This window comes from Desmodus rotundus, chromosome 11, assembly GCF_022682495.2.
Source record: "Desmodus rotundus isolate HL8 chromosome 11, HLdesRot8A.1, whole genome shotgun sequence".
NCBI lineage: Eukaryota > Metazoa > Chordata > Mammalia > Chiroptera > Phyllostomidae > Desmodus > Desmodus rotundus.
In genome coordinates this window covers 5,753,614-5,775,122 of record NC_071397.1, presented here as the reverse complement: position 1 = coordinate 5,775,122, position 21,509 = coordinate 5,753,614, and the positions used below count along the sequence as shown (strand labels likewise).

At 54.2% G+C, this 21,509-nt stretch overlaps 1 protein-coding gene across 8 annotated transcripts in view; it reads left to right on the top strand.

Moving 5' to 3' along the window:
* The window catches only part of BTBD9 (BTB domain containing 9), a 431,840-nt gene that overhangs the window by 403,401 nt on the left and 6,930 nt on the right, over nucleotides 1-21,509 (top strand). For all 8 annotated transcript variants that reach the window (XM_053913937.2, XM_053913938.2, XM_053913936.2 and 5 more), the window contains one exon: nucleotides 5,379-5,457. In XM_053913937.2, coding sequence (XP_053769912.1) covers nucleotides 5,379-5,457 — 79 coding nt within the window. The remainder of the gene's footprint in view (nucleotides 1-5,378; nucleotides 5,458-21,509) is intronic.

The window sequence follows — 21,509 nt, the reverse complement described above, 5'->3', positions numbered from 1 at the left end:
CAGGATCCGTCGGCTCTCCAGAGAAGGCAGGACGAGGTTCAGGCCGGAGGGTCATTCTCGGTGGTCCTTTCTCCTTTATCCTTAGGGGCCTGTGGGGTGTTGTCCTTCATCCAGAGCCACTCGCACAAACCCTGCACTTACAGATGGGGACGTCCCTCCCCCACCCGGCCGCTCTCCTGTCCTCTGCTTGCTTCCCACAAAGGCACAGCTGTCTGGAGCAAGTGGCGCCACCTGGCAAATCCACACCCCCACCAAGAGTAACTCCACCTTTCTCCCTAATTTTGATATTTGCTGTTTAGATAATTCTGCTGCCGGCAAATACTCACAAAAACACAGATGTGCTTTTAGTCCCTTTCTTCTTCCTCTTTCTTTTTATTTATTTCAAGAACTGTTTAAAACACAGAAAAGATTAAAGAGTAATATAACATTGTCTTGCATACTCATCCCTAGAATTGACTAGTTAATATTTTCCACATATACTTCAAATCTTTTTACTTTAATCAAAGAAATAAAACATTCCCGTTAATGTTGAAGCCTCCTTTGTGCCTCCAAAGCAGTCCCATCCCTCACCTCTCAGAGACTGCCACTACCGTGAATTCGGCGTGTGTCCTCCCAGAACATTGAAAAAGTTTACCAGCATGTGTGATTTCACGCGTGGCCTGTGCACAGATTTGTGTATTCGGTCCCACACGGTAGGCAGCACCCTCTGACTGGCCTTCAGTAAACCCCGTGTTTTAGACCCCTCTGTGGTGTGTGTGTGTGCAGAGGAGCATCTGCCGGTCCTCCTCCCTGCCCCCGTTCTCCGCGTGTGAACATGAAGACTTACTGCGAGTAGCCAGCAGTTACGATGCCTGTGCCCGCGCCAGGCACCCTCTGTTTGCTTGCTGAATTCTCACCCCAGTTGCACACAGGAACCTGAGATGTCAGGGGACTGCCATTCGCCTGAGGCCCACTGGTGTGGGGAGGGTGTGATCCCAGTGCTGGAGTTGTGACACCCACACAGGGTGAGGTGCTGCAATACCCTGGGACTCGGTGCCCAGCCCCGCAATCATTTGAAAGTTTCACCTGTGCCCTTTGATGGAAAGAGCACCAACTAACAGTCATCCAATCCGGCTTCTGCGGTTGACTCCGCACCTGCGGCTCTGGGTGCCGACAGATGACTTACCTTCTCTTGCTGCCTCAGTGTCCTGCCTCTGAAACGGGCCTGCCGCTGGTGCCTGGCTACTGGACAGACTGCACTGGGGACCCAGTGGGACGGATCGTGTTGTGAGGCACTTGGGATGCGCTTGGGTTGCAGAGCAGAACACAGTGCTCTACAGAGGGGGGCTTCCAGGGGGGAGGCCGCAGCCCCCTTCCTCATGCTCCTTATCGACAGCCCACCTGCCGTATTCCAGCCACGTCCCCATGATTTCATATTCAACACAGCGTTTAACCCTCACTCCTCAAGCAGCAGCGCTAGAGAGATCGCTTTAAATTTCTTGCTTTTCTAGCTTGTTTAATTACTACTATGGCAACAACATCATTTTTTTAGCTTCATATATATCATACTTCAGCCTCCTTGTGGGTTAAATTAAGTTTTATGGGTGGGCCTGGGAACCCAATCAAAATGTATAGCTTTATTTCGCTGGAAGAATTCCTTTGAAGCTTGAAACAACTGATTACAAGGGACGTTTGGAACAACACCAGTTTGCGAGGTGGGACCACTGTCTTGTTTGCACTGTTTTCTAATTAGGTCACAGAAGGGTAGCGGGTCTCCCCAGAGGTTACAGACTTCCCAAGGGCCAGTGCTACAGCTTGTGTGGATGCCCATGGTACCTAGCTATTCTGTCTGCCTCCGAGAAATGGGTGCTGATGCGCGTGCCTTGGGTTCCCTGGGGGGACCTCTGCAGTAGTCAATAAATCACACACTGTCCACCTTGAGGACTCACAGGTGAGGCCCAGGGAAGCAGTGTGTCTTGTCCAGGTTCACTGAGCTGAATGGTAATTATAGTAATAATTGATGTTTTACATTTGTGAATGTACAGGGTCTGGGACAAATAACACCCCCTTTTTATTACAAAATCAGAAGTTTGTAATTCTGTAACATAGCAGTATCACATTCAAGCACTCCATGTGACATTTTAGGTGAAATGTTCAAATTAAAACTATAAGTTATTACACCTGTATTATTATCCTACCAACCATACTCAAGCAGGCGTTACTTCTGCCAGACCCCGTATTTAATCTTTACCGAAATTTTTTTGATAGTTATTATTAGATAAAGAGCCTGAAGTCCAGAGAGGTTACGCCACTTTCACAAAAGTGAAATGCAAACTAAGACAGCCCGGCTGCAGAACGCATGCCGTCAACCACTGAGCCGTACTACCTCTCGCCATGAAGGACCAGGGTTAAAACCTGCTGTCCCGACTGTCCCCTCAGTGACCCTCCCAACTGGAAATATCTTGCGTGATAACACAGTGATGGCATTTTCATTCATGTCATGTGATCGGTGTTAAAGCCTTAGGCAGTAGTAAGGCAGGAACTTTCTTTAATGATTACATATACTCTCTATCAAATTCAAACAGTACAAAAGTACAGTAAATGTCTCTTGAAATTCTTCTATTTGAAGCTGAAAACTTAATCAACAGCTTGGCCAGCGTTCCTGTCGACGTCTTTGAGTTCCTGTGTGTGTAGGTACACGTTACAGTGCGATGTGACTGGGGCCTCGTTCTGTGACCAGGGGGTGGCATTGCGCCCACCAGCGTTGGCCACGTGAGGAAGGTAGAGCTCAGGAAAGCGCACGGCCTCCTCTGGCGGAGAGCCGCGAGTGCCGGGGGTGCGGCTTCCGGCTGCGTGGGCTTTTATGGTTTGGGGGCAGTGCTTGCAGCAGCGACCGACTGTGTTCTTTGACACCCGTGGCTCCTGTTCAGACACTTCTTCCCAGCACCCAGGCCCCTCTGACCTGAGTGGGTGCCACGCCCCTGGTGCCGCCTTGCCTACCACAAGAGATCAGAGTAGTTGGAAGTAGGAATATTCCTACAGCACCCAACAAAAATGGCATTCCAGCTTTTGAGCAGGCTGAGCGATGGTGGCAATGTCCCGGCCCTGGGACATCTCGGCCACGGCAGCCTCCTCCGAGATGCACAGGGACTGCAAACGTGGCTCAGACTGAAGGTGATGCTCCAGCGCCGCCTTTCCGGCTGAGCGGCATTCAAGGTTGTTTTGAGGACGTTGAGGGGAAATGGAATCTGATATTTGGGGAGGGAGAGATGCTCATCGTTACCTCATTCTACCTACCCTCCCTTCCTACTGATACTTTGGTCTTAGGTTTGGTATCCAGTTTTGGTGAAAATGAAATCATCTATTCAACTCTCAGGCTGTGTTAGTGAAAATGAACTCTAATGTGGTTAGATATTAATGTAATGTAATGGAGGATTGGTATTCAATTGAAGCCTTTGGATCTCCTGCTCAGGCTGCTCCCCTGCCTCCGCAGCAAAGCCCCCAGCCCCCCAGCCCAGCCCACTGCAGAAGCCTGGGGTCCCGTGTCAGCGGGAGAGGACAAGAGAGCGGCAGCCAGTGAGAGGAAGGCGGCCCGAAGGAAGCCTCACTTGCCTCCCTGGTCCTCTGCCTCTTCCTTGTCGGGGGAGGAGGGGCTGGGCCCCCCGGAGGCTGAGGGTCCTGCCTGCACTTTCAGAGCCCCCAGCATGTTGTGAGGACCCTGAACTTATAAGTGTCAAGTTTCACCTTTACATCCAGAAGCACTTGAAGATGTTTTTGATGGGCCTGGGATAGAAAGCTAAGAGCAAACCCTTTACCTCCTCCACTCCCACCCCTCTCCACCCCAGTCCTTTTTGTGACAGACTTGGACCTAATAGCAGTCACCGGCTGTTGTCACTTATCCTAGTCCTGTTGCCGGTACCTAGGGGGGTGGTCTGAGAAGCAGGGACCTGATGGGACCTGATGCCCTGCGCAGTGCGCACCCCTCACGCTCCCACACCTGCTAGAAGGACATGAATCTGTCACGAGTTACACGGCTTAGCTAGGAAGTGACACCAGGCCCAGTGTCAAAGCCCCATAGGGCCTGCCTGGCCCGCAGGCCACAAACCTACCCAGCAGGCTCCCCAAGGAGCCGCGTGGGTTGGGAGGAAAACAGCCAAGAAAATAGGCCAGGGATGCGAGCTCTGGCGGTGGTCCGGTGGCATCACCTTCACGTGTGAGTAATAGCGTTTTTACAAGGAGAGGGATTCTTGTGCTGTTTCCAGAAAACTGCTTTCAGAGGAACACACTTCGCACACAGGATGGTAACAACTTTTTAATGACCCTGAAGGGCCTGGTGTCCAGGCAGCAGTGATTCAGTGTCAGTGGGAGGCTCGTAGAGAGAGAGAAGACGGAGCACCTGGAACCGAAGAGGGAAGACAAACCACAAACACATATGTTTTCTTTGGTAGCGTCGCTTGGTAATTAGACAGTTACAGGAAACGGCTTCCCAGCAGCTGGCGTTCCCACTGTGCGCGCAGAGGAGGGTGGCAGCAACTGCGGACACCTCAGGTTCGTTACAGAAGATACTACCGGCGCTTACAGTCGTGGGAGTCGTGCCTGCCCCACGCCGGTGCATCCAGGGAGCCGCGGGCAGTAAACCGAGAGCAGAGCTCCTCATCTCAGGGCTACTTTAAGGCTGGTCTTTAAATGAACTGGCCTAGGCCTGCTGATCCTGAGGAACTGCCTTGAAAATATTGGGGCTGCTTTGGGGCCCACCCAGAGCCTGGGCAGTCTTGAGAATAAATCACCTGGGGGTGCGTTTGGGTCGAGAGGGAGGGGTGCAGGCCTGTGGGAAATGGCCTCTTCCTCCCCAGGCACCATCACTTGCGTGGCAGGGCAGGGGGCATGGTGGTCAGGCAGGAGAGCTGGGGTTTACACCACAGTGAGTGACCCCACTTCTCTAACCAGACCGTGGGGCTCTACAGCCCTCCCCGCACCGCCCACACTCCTGCCCTGGTTCAAAACTCTCCCCTTCCCAGAGCCCTCCAGTGAAGCCCGCGCCCACCCGGATGCGGGTGTCCAGCCAGCAGCCCCCCGCGGTAGGCCCCGTCGCACAGAGGAGGAGATGTGTCTTTGAACTCCCGCCGACCTTGATCTCTTTTCGGTTAGGCCACACTCTGTCGTGATGGAAGTTTGGTCTGCATTTGGTGCTTGTTTGTGGAAAGCTTTGTAAGAACCCACGTCACCTTCACCGAAGGGTAGAAGCACCTTCTGTAATGAGACTAGGGTCTGAATGGGTGCTAGGTACTTGCCACCTCCCTCAGCCACACAGCGGGTGCTGCCCTGCCCCCGGCCCCCTCCCCGAGTGCCCGGTTACCTGTGCTGTCTAACCAGGCAAACGGCTGTGCTTCCTCTCGCAGGTCCTGGCAATCAGTGACTTTTGAAAGACAGCCTGCCTCCTTTATCCGAATCGTTGGAACACACAACACAGCAAACGAGGTAAGGGTGTCCTTTCTTAGAAGATGCTGTGATATTCCGTGATGCACAGGTAAGTGCTACACCCCGAGTTAAGTGGAACTGTTTGCCCCACCCGCTACTGGCCTGTCGTTGAGACAGCTCGGTACAGAAGACAGTCCTGTTCTCGCACGGTGGGGATGTCATCGTCGTTTCCGAATGTCCCTTCACTGGCGAGTGAGAGCTGGCTCCTGTGGCTTTGCTTACTCCTCCTGCCTCTGCGGACTGGCAACCTCAGGGACCTTGAGGGGTCAAGTGCCCTGTCCTCAGAGTCCTCCGACTTCCCAGAGGACAGTCATTTCAGAGGTCCCGTGGCCCTCTGAGGTGGTGTTTGAGGAACCCCAGCTCCACGGGCGGCCGTTGTGCACAGCTGCTGGTTTGCTGTCTGTCTGCTCAGCCCGTGGGGGCTGCACAGAAGTGTTTCTGATCGAGCCCCTCCCTGCAGGCCTGCTGCTCCCCGGGGCCCACGCCGGGCTCCCAGGGACAGGCAGTCATTCCAGCGGGCCATGCTATCTGTAGATGTTCCTTCACCTTTGGATTTAATGAGGGAAGCGGGGTGGGGGTTGCTTTCCCTCATTTTTGGCGCCTGACGTCAGGGCGGCAGTCCGGTGAGATGCCTGGCCCTCAAGCATTGCCATGTTGTTTAGTCTGGAACAGAAATGGCTCAGAAAAAGGGCCCTGGGTTCCTCTGGGTTGGAAAAGAGGAGACAGTGCCTACGGGGCCTGGAGAAGCCCAGACACTGAGTGCGAGGGAGGGCACTAGCAGTGATGGCACCGGGACGGCAAGCGCAACCCAGGACACAGCCAGGCACGCCTGGGCCGCTGTCCCCGCCACAGTGTGGGACAGTGTGGCATCCCATGGGACTCACAGAGGCCCCTCAGGGTTCACTCGCACAAGTTCAGGTGAGAATAGCATCTGCTTCAATTTTGAGTTTAAAATAATCAATGCATAGTTCGCTCTTAAGTCAGAGCAGGCTGGTGTCTAGCCGACTGCCACGCTGTCAACTTAGTCTGCTCATCACCCGTGTGCTTTTGTACAGACGTGTGTTTTGTGTGTACCTCTGGAGGACCACTGGTAAAAGACAGGAATCAGGGGCAACAGTGAGGTTGGAACTGCAGAGGTAAAGGGAAGGCATAAAAATAATAACAGTTCTGCAATTTTACCTTAACGTGGTCTCTCTCAGACCTGTATGGACCAGTATCCTGGGCAGGCAACCAGGGCACCTGCATGGGGCTCCACACCCAGAAGGGGACCCTGTGCTGGAGGTGGGATGCACCCCAGCACCACCTGGAAGTTCTTAGCAATTTTACTTTGGACGTTTTTGTTTGTAGTGGAAGCCCAATGGGACAATGCAACACCCACCTGGGTCTTGGAGCCTCACGCTCAGGCCTGCCTCCGTCCCCTCTTGCCTTCCCAGGACAGGTTCTCAGCTACCCACTCTCAGACCCCCAGGGCCTCCCCCTCCTCAGCCTGCCTCACAACCACTGCCTCCCTCCACTCCAGTGGGAGCTGGCACGTTTGCAGGGGTCAGGCTCTGGTGTGAAGCCCGAGGGAGCGCGGTCACCGGACACGGCCCGGGCACCTGGGTCTGCCCTGTGCCCAGAGAGCGACACAGTAATAGCAAATGCAAACCCTGTGACAAGTCAAGAGAGAGGCTGGAAAACGAGATCTGTACGTTGTGTTTGTCGAAGCAAAATCTCCAGAGCACATCAAGGTTTCTCTGGTACTTCAAAAGCATTTTAAAAAGTGAGAATATTGTGATATTTTATATTCATTTTGCATTTTTATTTTTTAGAATAAAAATAATACACCCCTACAATGTGTTTCTTGCAGAGAACTTGTAAGTAGAAGCCTGAAACTTTTTTCTTACCTCTTTAATTCAAAACAAACCTGAAAATTATAAAAGTAAACCAGCTGATAATTTTTAAAGCACAAAATTAAAGAACTCTATCAGCAGTTCATAAAAGCACTTTTTCGATGATGTAACAAAAGTAAATTTAAATCTACATTGTAATACATATAGGATCCCCATATTTTTTAAATTTTGCCCATAAATGCCAGTTTTTCTTACCACTTAAATTTATGTTAGCTAAAATGAAATACTTTTTATTTGCAGTCACTTGTTTCTTATATAAAACATAAAAAAATATTAGATTTTTCTTTACTTCCTAAGAGGGGCTGTGCAGTTACGTGTCACAGCAGTCGGAGGAGGCTGAGGAGCGCTGCAGTGTCTCAGGGTCCCCGCCCCATCACCTCAGTGACCAGGTGAAGAATGGCTTCCCATCGCACGACTCCAAAGTGGGGGCGCAAGACCTTCCCTCCCTGATGAGTTTCCCAAAGCCGTCTGTGCGAGGAGCCCGAGCACTCCAGGCAGCCGGTTTGAAGGCATTGGCCACTGCGATCTGTCACATTTGGCTGACGAGCAACTTGATCAGCTGCCTTAGTGAGTCAGTTATTGATCAGGAAAATAAGTTTCGGTGTAGTGTTGCCAACTGGGAAACATCTTAAATCATTAAATAAATAGTGGCCGATCCTGGATCATAAGGCAAGATCCATGAAATGTGTCACTCTCAGAGGACACAGGAGGTCACAAAAACCCTGGCTGGGCAGCTCAGTTAGAGCGCCGTCCCCGTAGACAAGGCTGCAGGTCCGATCCCGTCACGGCACCCACAAGAACCAACTGATGAGTGCATAAGTGAGTGGGACAGCGGGTCGGGGTTTCTCTCTCTCTAAAGCCAATAAAAAAAGGCACAAAAAGTTAAATTTCACTGGGCATCAAGCACGCAGCAAACCGTCACAGAGAATGTGCTTCACTGCAGCGTGACTGGGTTCTGGGGCCTCGTTTGGAAGAAGTAGCATCGCCTGTCTCAGGCATAGCAGGAAAGTGTTCAGTCAGTGTGGCGAAGAGCTGTGAGGGGCAGGGGCTGTTTTAAGGGAAGGGGCCAACTTGGTCGGCAGAGGCAGCCCTAGAGGAGCACCCAGATGGCCCAGACAGCTGGAAAGGAGGCTGGGGCAGAGTCGGGGAACCGGGATGGCCTGGGGTCCAGGACATGCCTGATCCCGAGTCCCATGGCAGCGAGAACCATGCCACCGGAAAGTTGGAGTTAGAGCACCTTGTCACTGTGGAGGGTGTGCAGAGGGGAGGCAGGGTTTCCTCAGTATGTCTCTGCCTGTTTGCTGGGCAACACGGTGGCCCCCCCTTAGTCAGAGCTTGTTTCCATGTAGACGCTGCGCGTTCAGCAGCCCAAAGACTTGGGGCTGGTCTCAGGAGCATAGCTGGTCCTGGTTGTTAGCATGGGTGTGAAGCTCGTCTGTGTGATAACAGACAGAAATGTGGCTGAATAACCTACCACATCTCCGGGTAAGTCTGTTTTCTGCAGGTGCTGCCCCATCCAGGGGCAGGGGGTGCGAGCCAGGGATGGTGGGGAGCGTGCAGTGTGGAGGCTCCTGGGAGCCAAGGAGCATTCAGGAGGGACGGGGTTGGGCTGTTCTGGCAAAGGCCTACACTGTGCCTAAGTGGTCATGGCGACCGGCAGCCGGGCGACGGTGGCAGTGGACGCTGCAGCAGGTACAGATCGCCTGCCCCTTGCAGGTGTGTGTCCGGGTAGCTCCCGCGGCCAGGCCTGCCTGCACGCAGGGCTCAGCACCTCTCTGCTGCACGGTAGCCTCCCTCACTGCCCTGGGTCCCGGCTCACAGGTGACAGCCGCCTGGGCAGTCTGCAGAGGCTCCGATTTCTTGATCCTCTGTTTTGGCATGCCTCTGATTTCCTGTGCCACTTCATCCCTCTCCTCTGGGAAGTGTGTGTGTCTGCTGCGGGCATCTGCCTCTCATCTTCCTTTGTGAGCACTGCAGCAACGAATTTGTTTAATGTTCCCGCTGCCTCCATGACTTCTGTCAGTAAATTCCCTGATGCTTGCCTCCTAAAGATGGCGCCACTTCCTTCATGGCCTCCTGCTCCTGTGTACTCTACGTCCTCCTTGTCCTGGGCCCTGACTCGGAGCGGTTCCCTTTCATCCCGTGGGCATGCACGTGTGCGGTGCCCTGCTCCGCTCTCCGCGCCCCGAGCTTGTCATCCTTTCCCCGGGCCTCGTGCTTCTCTCCTGTGCTCCCAGGTGCCTTTTCGCACGTCCCATGTGCCCACCTCGAGGGCTCCCCTGTCGGTCTGCACGCTTAGCACCAGGTGGCAGACACGTGCCAGCTGGTCTCCCCCCGCAGCCCCTCGCCCTGCTGTCCTCCAGCCGTTTTCCCTCGAGTGCTTCCCCCCGGTGCCTGAGCCAGGAAGAGCCGTCCTGGCTCCTTCCTCAGTCTCGTCACGTGGTCTCTGGGCCCACTGGCCTCAACCACTGCTGGACTCTGAGCTCCGAGGGAGGCATTTCTGCCCATTTTCTCTTGTCAGGAAAAGGGTAGAAACCAGGCCTTGTCCACACCACCACTAATGCCACTGGATCTGAAGTTTCAGCTGCAGTGACTGTCACAGAGCCATGCTGGTTCTGGTACCACGCCACTCACGGACCCCTTCATTCCATCTCATTAATTACCATAGCGAAGTGGCAAAGGCCGCTCCTGCATCCTTAAAGAGAGCAGGCTGGGCGCACGTGAGGCCTGCCTGTGGGCGAGGAAGGCCAGTCAGTGCACCAGAAGAAGTAGAAGGCATGCTTGTTTCTCTCTGTGGCTTTTATGAAAAGCTGGGTTCGAGAGCAAGTTTTGGTGTGATTTTTTAAATTAGCATTGAGCTCATGGTGTAGGCAGCCCCGAGGGTTGAAAACGAACTCGGCAGTACAGAAAGACTGGGCTCCTGCCCTCGAGAAGCCACGTGAGAGCCTCTGCCTCGTCAATAACAGAGCTGAGGATCGTATTGACGGTCTGTAGCCAGCTCTCAGGGCTCCATTTACTTATCGAATTTATGTAGCGGAGGAGAGAGGCCGTGTCGTATTTATCTTTATATCCCGGGCACCCAGCATGGTCCTGGCCTGTGTAGGCATAGAGCACCTGCTGGCGGAATGAGTGAGTGGGTCGTTCAGTCTGTCCATCCATCTCTGCCTCTCCCCATCCGCCAGCCAAAGAAAGGAAGAGATGCAGTAATTCAGTTTCTCATCATTGCAAGGCAGAGTTTCTGTAGTCACACTGAGGAGTTTCTTAAACCAGAAACTTCGGCAAATGGAAAAATATGCGTGCTAAATACCCCAGCACCTCCCACTTTAGGAGATAATAATAAATTATAATAACTAATATTTACTGAGCACTAACTATGTGCCAGGCCCTATTTGAAGCCCTTTGTATTTATCACACTATGTAATCCGCATGTGAAGTAGGTTCTACTCTCACTGCATTTTAAAAATGAGGAAACTCAGCCCCGGGCATTGGCGAAGCTGAGGAGCTATGGGCAGTTCTCATCAGGGCTGTGGCTGTATAAGTGGGTACAGTCACTTCAGACAACAGTTTTCTTCCAAAGTTAAGTATGTGCAACCCACCCTATGACTAAGCATTTTCACACCTTTGTATAATCTCTAAAGGAATTCTTACACAAGTTCAGGATTCGGGAATAAGGATGCTCTCAGCAGCACTACTCACACCAGACCTACAGGGACCCCACCCGACGGTGCAGCTTCCAGAGAAAGGACAAGTGAAGTGCATCACGTGGTCCGAGGGGCCACCCTCCACGCGAAGGAAAGAAGCCAGATACATACACAAAGTACATATAGTAGGATTACATTCACCCAAATGTCAAAAACAGGCAAAACTAAGCTGTAGCATTTAAGATACATGCACAGGTGGTGAAAGCTTTTTTTAAAAGCAAAGGAGTGATTATTATTAAAGCCAGAATCGTGGTTTCCTCAGGTGGGCTGGCTTGAGTCAGGAGGGGCCACGTGGAGGGACTGGGGCCCAGCCACGTTGCTGGTTCTTGACCCAAGTGGGGTTTACATGGGGTTGACCGTGTACACAGTAGTTACATGCTGTACATACAGGAGGCATTTCATGCACTTTTTAGTGCGTGGTTTTCATGATAAATGTTTTGCTTTCAGCAAAATGAGAAAATTGATGAGGAAACTGAAGCTGAGCTGTGTTAAGTGATTGGCACAAGCCCCCCCCCCCACCTCCGTGAGTGGCAGAGCCAGGATTTGAACCCTGCCACTATGGCTCTCGTGGCCCAGGATGTTCTGTCTCCCGAAAAGGCATAATAAATAGCAAGGCGGTGCAAACCAGCCCAGCTCTGCTGTGGCCACGTGGCCCAGTCAGACCTTGGTGAGCAAGTGGCGCCTGTGGCAGGCTGGTGCCACGGCCCGAGCTACATCTGGGAGAGAAACCGAGGCAGGGCCCTTCGTCGTGGGGACCGCAGGTCCACTGCCAAGAGAAATCAACCTGCATGAAGAGGAGCTCAGTTCTAGCGACCATGCGAATGGCAGCCCGTGTCCGAGACCAAAGCACAGTAGCGTGTGCTGAAGCAGAGGCCGGTGTGGGTGGGTGTGGGCCAGACACTGGGGAAGGACTGTCCTCGTCTATGACAGGGGTCCAGGGGGCCCGGCCCTTGGGGACTGGGGTGCCGTGAATGAGGTGTTGCGTGAGGGTTTGGGAGAGTGGGAGGGTGGCAGACCCTCCCCCTGGTTGGACGCTCTGCCCTAGTGCCTGCTGCAGGAGGCTCCACACAGACCCGGCGGCACCGGCAGATCTGAAAGTCCAGAAGCAGCCGCTGGAGCTGCCCTCCAGGGCCACTCAGCGGAGCCTGCAGCGAGGCAGTTTATTTACAGGCTCTGTCAGGCCGGCGAGTGGCTGTGGGCTCCCAGTGCCATCCCCGTTCCCATAGCAACATGTAGCTCTAGTGGGGGAAAAAAAAGAGGGATATGGACTCTGTTTCTAAATAAAAACAACTGAACCTCCTTCCTGGCCTGGTAATCACTATTTACCAGCCCCCAGCCCCTAGGTCTGATCACGTCCCTCGGCTCCCAGAGGATTTCCCCCATAGCGTCCTCTGGAGGAGGCCCTCTAAGCCCTGGAGATTCACCTCCGTCATGTGCTGGCCCCCAAGAATTCCCAGTCAGTCAGCACCAGAACTGGCATCAGGGGCAGAGACTCTGAGGGCTCACAAACAGGCGAGACCCTCCCTCTGTGAGATCAGGACCTGCAGAGGGAGGGACACAGTTCCAGCCCTCAAACTCCTTCTTCAGCCAGGAGAGAGAACCCGGCGTCCAGGGGTGGCACGTGGCAGTGATGGGCAAGGGGTGCGCACAGATAAAACCTGCTGCGAATAGAAACACCTGACACAAACCAGGTTTGAGACGGCACCTGGGTGCCCTGTGCTGCGTACAGAGGCAGAGGGCGTTGGCAGGGGCAGGACTAGGTGTGCGCCTGAGAGAGAGTGAGCGCTGGAGCAGCAGGTCCGAGGGCAGGTAGGCCAGCCTGCGCCAGCGAGTTTGCTGACGGTCCTAGCAGGAGGCTTTGCCTGGGCCCCACTGCACTGCCCTTCTTGAAGGCGGAGACAGTGGGATGGCATCCTTGTGTCCCACCACTCAGCCCAGTGTCCAGCACACGGTAGCCCCTCCCCCCAACAATCAGACTGGGCCGAGTTTGGGCGCAGGGATCCGAGGGAAATCAGCTCTCAGGACTCACTTGTGACCACCTGGACCTGAGGAGCAAGGGAGAAGAGAAGATCATACCACGGCTGCCGTCCCCTGACCTTGGGGGACAGAAGGGCTGTGCTGGCTCTGAGGAAGTCTGGAAGCATTTATTGCAAGAAAATACAGGGTAAGGGGTGGTTAAAAGTGAGCCATCCAAACAAAAATGTGGATTTAAGGACTACACCTGCAGATAACGGTCAAGGTCAGCTGCCCCTGAGGAGTCAGGCTAAGAAGAAGGGACCTAGAAGTAAGCCTGAGAAACGGCCGTGATGAACAGGGCAGGGAGGTGGGAGGAGCCAGGAGGATAGACTAGTGCGTGGAGACCTCAGCGCTGGTGCCAGCCTCGCCCCAGCTGCTGCTGTGGCCCCTGGCTCTCAGGACACTTGTCTTTAAAATAAGGAGAGTGAACTATGTCTTAAAAGTTCCTTTCCAGTGAGACAGAAAAAAAGCAGAAAAATGTTTAATTTGTGGCATAATTATAGAAGATCCTTTTGTAGGCATCTTTATACTTGTCTATCATGAAAGATTTTATCAGAAAAGAGAGGGGCAGGACACAGCAGCGAGCACACGTGGTCGTTCCAAACCCTCCCCAGCCCTCTCAGGCCTCATGTAGCAGAGCAGCGATGGTTCTGCACCAGACAGCTGGCGGCGGAGAAGGTGCCCGGAACCTGAGCCGGCGCCGGGAGCCTCTGAGCGGCGAGAGGGATGGAGACGTCAGTTGTGGGGGTGACTCAAATGGGGTCCCACTGCTGAGCCCGCAGGTGGGGGTTAGGCCTGAGATCTCCACGCAGCTGGAGCTCTTCCAGCCCAAACAGGTGCATGTCACCTGGCCGAAGTGACAGCCCTGCTACACCCAGCCTTCCCAGGAGGCTGGGGCCCCAGTCAGGCTCTCATGATGCCTGTCCAGCAGGGAGGGGGCCTTAGTAAGGCCACACCTACCAAATTTGCCTGGAACTAGAACATTTCCCTCTTCTTGTTTTTCAAAAATAAAAAGATATTGTCTATCACTTTGGGGCCCAATTAATTGAGTGAGTGAATCGCTCTCACTGGAACTCTGGAGTGTGCACCCATAAAAAACAGAATCAGGAGTTCTGGGGCTGCGTAGGGGAGTAGCATTGGAAAAGCTTTTTCCAGAACTTTCCAGGAAATGGAGTTCTCGTTATTTGTGGGTGCCCTGGCCTATGTGAACATGGGCAAGCAAGTTAACACGCTGTCGTCACGTATAATAAGCACAGTCACCACGACACTACTAGGGGTGAGCGCTATTCCTGATGGTGCTACCCTGTGGGTTTCCCGCCACCCTCGGCAGTCTGACAGGTGTTGCCCACAATCTGAAAGGGGCTCCTCACCTGAAAACAATGCTGTGGGCTGTCCAGATGTCCATGATCAAACTTTGGTTTGTAAAAAGGGACAAAAACAGAGCCCCCCACAGTCTGCGGGCCCCTGCCCCTGAGAGAAGTGTGAGGAAGACCTTAGGGTGGCCATCGTGGGGTCGGCCATTTGCTGCGTGATGAGCGGGGCACACCGCCGCCACACCGGGCCATGAGAGAAACGGGGAGTCCTCGGGGAGGTGCAGCTCGGAAGCCGTGTCCGTGTGTCCGACTCACGGGCACGCATCACCGAGGAGCCGGCATCTGTTAGAGGGATATGGCACCTTGCAAATATAGACGGAAAGCTTGGGTCAGAAATCCTGTTTGTATTGGTTGGCATGAATGAAAGCAGCCAGTCAAAATTACTCAGGAGAAACCAGAAAAGCAAGGTAATGGAGTCATTGATCACCATTTGTTAAATTTGCCCGATTTCTGCTGTAGTTCACAGTGGACTCTTAGGCCAACATGGGAAAATTAGCAGAGGCTTCTCTGCTTTAAAAAACCTTGAAGGCACGTTGAACAAACAGCGCTTGGGGAACCCCTGTAACTAAGGGTGCAGACAGCGCCAACGAAGGAATCGCCCTGATCACGAACAAGGGCCGCTCCGTCCACGTGCATCCTTTCCAGGGCTCACGGGGAAGGACGCCCCGGACTGGCCCGGCCACATTCAGAGTGATGACTCCGGAGAGAAAAGGCGAAGTGATGAGAAAAGGCAGCTTTCAAAAGGACACCGGATGGTGACTGGGGCCGTGGTGGGTTCGTCCACAGAACTACATTCCAACTTAGCCAGCCCCTCCCGGGGACAGATCCAGAGGCCACTGAAGCTGGCTCAGCGAAGGTGCCCCTTTGTGAGCAGTGGCAGTCAGACAGGCTAATGGGGCCCGTGATCGCTGGGGGGAGGGGAGCGGTGCGGGGACTGCGGGACTGCTTCTGCGTGAATCGGCAGTGCGGCTCTGCCCTGGGTGCCTCGCTCACTTTGGGTCACAGCCTGTCCGAGTTGGGTCTCAGTGTTGGGAAGGTTCAGAGGGAAGAAACTGAATCGCAAAAGCTTCTGAGGAAAGAGAGACTCAGGCCCTGGCTGCTCTGCCGAGAGGGAGGCCCACAGGTGTGTGGCGGGAAGGGGAGCTCGGTCTACGCTTCCGGGTGCCCCCCAACCCCTGTGGTAGTGGTGACTCCTCCAAGAAGCAGCTGCTCCTCCAGCTTCCTGTGAAAAGAGCAGAGGCACCCCCTCCCTTCATGCACCTTCTCTGGGGCGCAGCCCCACCGCACGGCCACCAGTGAAGGAACCAGCTTCCCCAGGATGGGCTACTTTCCACCTTTGCTCCCAAGAACATTTTCAAAACCAACTGCAGGCCCCCTCTCTGAGCGCCCAGTAGCAATGGGTGCACATAGGAAGGTGCCTGGCCTTGCACGAGATGACGATGGTGCGGTTACCTGGCCGGCATTGGCTTTGCAATCAGGCCATGTCCGGTGCAAGGCTGGTGGGCTGGATCGTCAGCTGCGATGGCTGAGCCAGCACACTGTTCTGTGGAGGGGTGAGCAGCGCCTCTCTCATGTGCAGGGGGGGAGGGCAGGCTGCAGGAGCCCGGACCTTTATCTGGAAGTATTCCCTCTGTCTCTGCTACCCGGAGGGCCACTGTCTGCCTCCCTACTCCTCACGGCCTAGTTTACGCGCCTCTTCCTCTCTGACCTCCCCCTTCCAAGCAAAATTAATGTCTAGGATTACCGGTCACAATCCTATTACAATGCTACTAGAATTTTCTGTGTGAGGCAGGCATCCAGACCCAGAGAGAGCACAGGCTTAGGAAGTGCTTGGCCCGGAGGTTGAACCCGCAGTGGGTGTGAGCTTGGGCGGCTGCCCTCTCCCCCGCTGGGCTGGGAGGTGTGGTGCCTGCTCAATGTGCCTGCCCAGCGTGGTCGTCAGTTTCAAAACCAAAACCAGAGAAAGGCCCTGACGGGGAGTACAGGTCCTCGGTGGCCAGCTGAGCATGGAGCCCCCCAGGGACCCCGCTGCTGTCGCCTCCGGTGGCACTGCAGCCTGCCGGCATCTTCTCCCAAAGAATCTAGCGTCACTGCGGCCCTTTCTTCCCTGCCAGTCTTACTGAGTCCGTTCTCAGGGTGTGTTATTCTTCATTTAAAAATGAGACTTTCCTGTTTATCCCAAATTGCTAAATTCTGCATCAGGGGATTTCAAGTATTCACTTAAAAATAAAAGGCCTTTCAAAGTGAAAGGCAACAGGCATTTATTTGAGATCAAAGAACAGCTAATAGGGAAGTGTTGCTCCAGGCAGAAAACCAAATAATGTTCCAATTAGGAGACAAAGGCAATGGTATCCGTGAGAAAGGGAAGGGGAACAATTACATTAACAGAAGGGAGGCATTTCAGCCGGTGCAGCTAACATAGGGATGCTAATTCTAATCAATTTTTAAATTTTCAGTCCTGTAGTCTTCAGCCCCTTAGTCATATTGTCTGCTTTCTTGTTATCCTTGCAAACAGTTCTTCAGGACACAAAGCCGCGTCAGGCCCGGTGAAGAGGTTATTTTGCCCTGTTTTAAAATCTCAGACATTTGAGGCATGAGACGTGCCAGACGCCCCCTCTGGGCCAAGGCTCCAGCTCCATTCTAAAGTGGCCCCGTTTATATTATTATGATTTTTTTACATGAGGTTTAAGTGTTTGTCATTATCTGCTTTCTTCCTTTGGACACTTATAATATTTTCACCGTATATAAGTATTCCTTTTGTAATATTTTAAATTTAAGGAATATTCTTTGCTAAGAGTCTTCTCCCTCCAGAGTACCCAGCTCCCTGCCCAGATCCGCCGGGTCCTCATTGGGTCCCCCCAGCCTGGGCTGTGGCCTTCCGCCTCCACTGCCCTGCTCCCACCTACCCCACACCTCCTACCTTCTCATCAGCCTCGGCCTGAGAACCTCCAGTGCTCTCCCGTCTCCTTCTGCACTAAGGGCTCCCTCCTCTGACCTTCCCGACTCAGCTCAGACATCTCCTCTACGCCCTCTGGCTCCGCACAGACCCAGAGCTCCTTGCTTTCACCTCGTGGTTCACTACCTTGTGTTCACTGCCTCGTGTTCACTGCCCTGTGGTTCACTGCCTCGTGTTCACTGCCCCGTGGTTCACTGCCTCGTGTTCACTGCCCCGTGGTTCACTACCTCGTGTTCACTGCCCCGTGGTTCACTGCCTCGTGTTCACTGCCCTGTGGTTCACTGCCTCGTGTTCACTACCTCGTGGTTCACTGCCGCGTCTGCTGTCCTCATGCCCCATGGTTCACTACCTCGTGGTTCACTGCCCTGTGGTTCACTACCTCGTGTTCACTGCCTCGTGTTCACTACCTCGTGGTTCACTGCCTCATGTTCACTACCTCGTGGTTCACTGCCGTGTCTGCTGTCCTCACTGGGGGGCGCACACCGAGAGCCGGGACTTCCACGGGGGGACACGCAGGAGGTGCCTCCTCAGTGTGTGTGGAATGAATGAATGAATGAATGAATGCACTCAGACATCCTGACCTTCAAACCCCACTCACACAATTGGTTTCTCGGACCACGCCTACTGCACATGTCCCTCTCATTCTGGCCTCTGTGCCTGCCTGCCCTTAGCCTGCTTACCCGGATGCCTACTACACTCTCTACCTCTGTGACTTAGAAAAAATAATCGTCTCCTGTGTTGCCTTTGAATCTGGCAGAGCCTGCTTGGCTCTCTGGAAATGCTCAGAGAGCCCACATTCAAGTCAGCTGGTCCTTTAGTGATGCTCTTGGGGCTCCAGGGTCACAGACTGAAGCGTGACTCTGAGATGGCCTCAGTCCTCATGTCTGGTCATCACTCCCTGGTCACAGTGCGCCCACCCAGAGTCCCCAGGGAGCGTAGCCAGGCAGGGAGCACTGGGGCTTCCAAGGGCCTCCAGTTCCCCCACCTCAGGTAGAAGGAGCTGCTGTGAGCCCTGTGGTGTAGGGGAGGGACGGCGTGACTTCCGGAGAAATATGCAGAGGAGAAAACCAAAACAGCCAGCGGGGATTTGCCATTGGTATTGTTCAGCGTGTTGGGAATAGCAGCCTTTTGCACTACTATTTTAAAACAGGTCGGTTACATGGGCTAGAGGCAGTTGCGCAGTTAACACCACCAAGTTAGACAAGTGGGAACAACACCAGGAACGAGGCGGCAAGAGTCAGGCCGGTGAACCCTTGTTTATCAAGTGCTCCCTGCAGACAGTGTCCTCCTAGGCTTTTACCAGCTCTGTGCAGACCAGAAAGCCACCCGCCCCTCCAATAGCGTCACCTTTTGGGGACCTTTCTGAAGAACTAGCCATTAGTCAGCGCCAGGCCACACTGAGATCTTTTTTAACTTTATTTTTCAATCCTGGATTTTTATTGATTTGTTTATTCCTTTGCGAGGCACTGAGCAGGAGAAAGGATGACCACGCGTGGTCCTTGAGTCAGACGGGGACCCACAGACAAGCAGACAGAGGCAGGAGGGTGGGCTGGGCCTGGGGACAGGAGGCACCCAGAAGCCTCCCAGGGAGGGCTGGGAGGAGGCCGCCTGGGGGTCTAGAGGCTGAAGAGAAGCTCACGAGAGCACAAGGAGAGGAAACCCACTGGCTACAAAGAGGCAGCGCTTGAGAAAGGTGACCGGAAGCAGGAGAGAGTAAGTCATTGTGGGGGTTAGCATCAGCCTGGAGCCCGGAGGAGCAGCCTCCGGAGGCATCGACAGGTGCAGGAGCGCGAGGATTACACAAATAACCGATTAGAGAATACAGCGGGCCGGGGAAGGGGCTCGGAGGGTGCAGAAGAACGCAGCACGTTCGGAGAGTGCCGGTGGGATGTGAGGCAGCAGAACTGTGCTTGGGGGGTGGCCGTGGCCACTCAGCAAGAGCGTATCAGGGCGTGCCCCCCACCTGCCCCCAACCTGCCCCACCTGCTTGGAAGGGGGAGCGTTCGTAAAGACTGTCAATAGCTCGCCAGAGGGTCTTACAGAAGGCCAAGCCAATGGAGAAGAGTAGATTAATGTTGCCACTGGGGAGAAGATTTTCAAATTTACCTTGTGTGATGTAGATCAGAGCTGAGGGCTCAGATGATTTTTAAATCTCCATAAAAGGCCCTCCCATCTGGCTGTTGACAGGTAAGCACCTGAAGGTGGGCCTGAAGAGGGCGACTGGATGTGAAAGGAAGAGAGGGAGGAAAGAGGAGAGACAGGCCCAGCTCGGGCAGCTGCCACGTGGGGGTCCGCAGGAGCGCCGGGAGGAGGGCCATGAAGGCCTGAGCTCTAAGGAGAGAGATCAGCTCGCTGAGAGGAAACGGTCTCTGCCAGAATGGAGAGAACAGACGGGAAGATGCGCGCCTCACTTAGTCTTAATACTAGAGTTGGAAATGTGAGATTTGAAACAGTGGTAGATAAATGAGGAGTAGGGATACGGAAAAAGTAGTGATATAGGAAGGTAAGCAGAGAATTGATATTTTAAATGTAATTTCACAGTTGATACTACATTTGTCTTCTTTGTGAACTTGATTCTACAGTAGACGGGTGTGTGCGTGCGTGTGTGGGGTGCATGTGGACTGGTGTGTGTTTCTGTGTGCTGTGTGCGTGTCCCTGGCCCAGCTGTAGAAGACCCAGAGCTCTGGGTGAAAGTGGCAGCCCTTTGGCCCGCATCTCTCTGCTGCACCCTTAAGTCCTGAGCCCCTACCTTCTCCTCTGCCTGGTCCTCCCTCAGGGGGAGAGGTGGGTGTCCAGCGGCCCTGCCTGTGTCCCACCCACATCTGGGGTGCCAGTGCCTTCTCCCCTAAAGATGGGCTCTTATCCAGGAGTGGACTCAGCACACATGGACAGACCCAAGGCTCAGTGGCTCTCCAGCCAGCAGGCCACTGGAAAGGAAAGGGTGGACCCCCCGCACCCAGGGAAGCACGAGGATGCGTTCTCCCGTGAGCACTGCGTGGCCAGGGAAGGGCTGCAGCATGTCCCGCCCTCGTGGGCTCGGAGTGTGGCCGCACCTCTGTGCCATGTGGCTGCCTTTCATGCCGGCCGCACTGGCTTCAGGCAGCCCCCAGCCCCTCGCAAGCATGTCAGCCCAAACCAGTCACCCCTGCAGCTCAGCCTTAGCATTTGCAAGTTCAGTGACAGCTTTATATCACCTTACGTAGTCAGGACTTTGGCTAGTGCAGGAGAAGCCTGGGGGTCAAAGGCAGAAAGCCTCGGGGTGCCATAGCACCATGTGGAGAGCCTGGGCCCCACCAGGTATTTCTCCAGGGAGCTTTGGTTCTAGGGCTGATCTTCTCCCTGGTCCCCCAGCCCCGGTCTCTGGTGGTCGTGTGGCTCCCCCAGCCTTGGTCCTCGTCACATCACTGGCCCAGCACACCAGTTTCTTTAAGGGTCTCTGGGGCCCTCGGGACCCCAGGGGCTGGAACTCACCCTTAAATCTCATTCCAGCCCTGGCTGGTGTGGCTCAGTGGACTGCAAACCACAGGGTCACTGGTTCCAGTCTGAGTCAGGGCACATGCTCAAGTTTCAACCCAGGTCCCCGGTTAGGGGCCCACGAGAGGCAACCACACATTGAGGTTCCTCTCCCCCTCTTTCTGCCTGCATTCCCCTCTCTCTAAAAATGAATAAAATCTTTAAAAAAAAAATCTCATCCCAGCTGAGGCCTCATCTGCTACCTGCTGCCCCCTCACTGACCTTCACCTCTGCCTCCTGCTGGGGTCCTGCAGGCCCCTCCTCCTCACCCCTCGGCCTCCCCAGTGAGCTGTGCAACCCGGCTGTCCCTGTGCCAGCCCATCTTGACCTGAAGATTGGGGCGCCTTTCGGATGGATCCCACTCCCCTAAACCTCACCTCTAACCAGCAGCCTGGTCCACCTGTTTCTCTTTAAATACCTCATGGACTGCAGCGCCGCCTCTGTGACGCCCACTCCTTCCCTGCAGGTGCTGCCTGTTAACTTTGAGAAGCGTGCTGGCGAGCTAGCCCAGGGCCCAAGCGCGGCAGTGGCGCTCCCATTCGTTTGCGTGTCTCCTAAGAGAGCTTTGGAGAAACCCATACGCAATCCTTGGAACATTTTA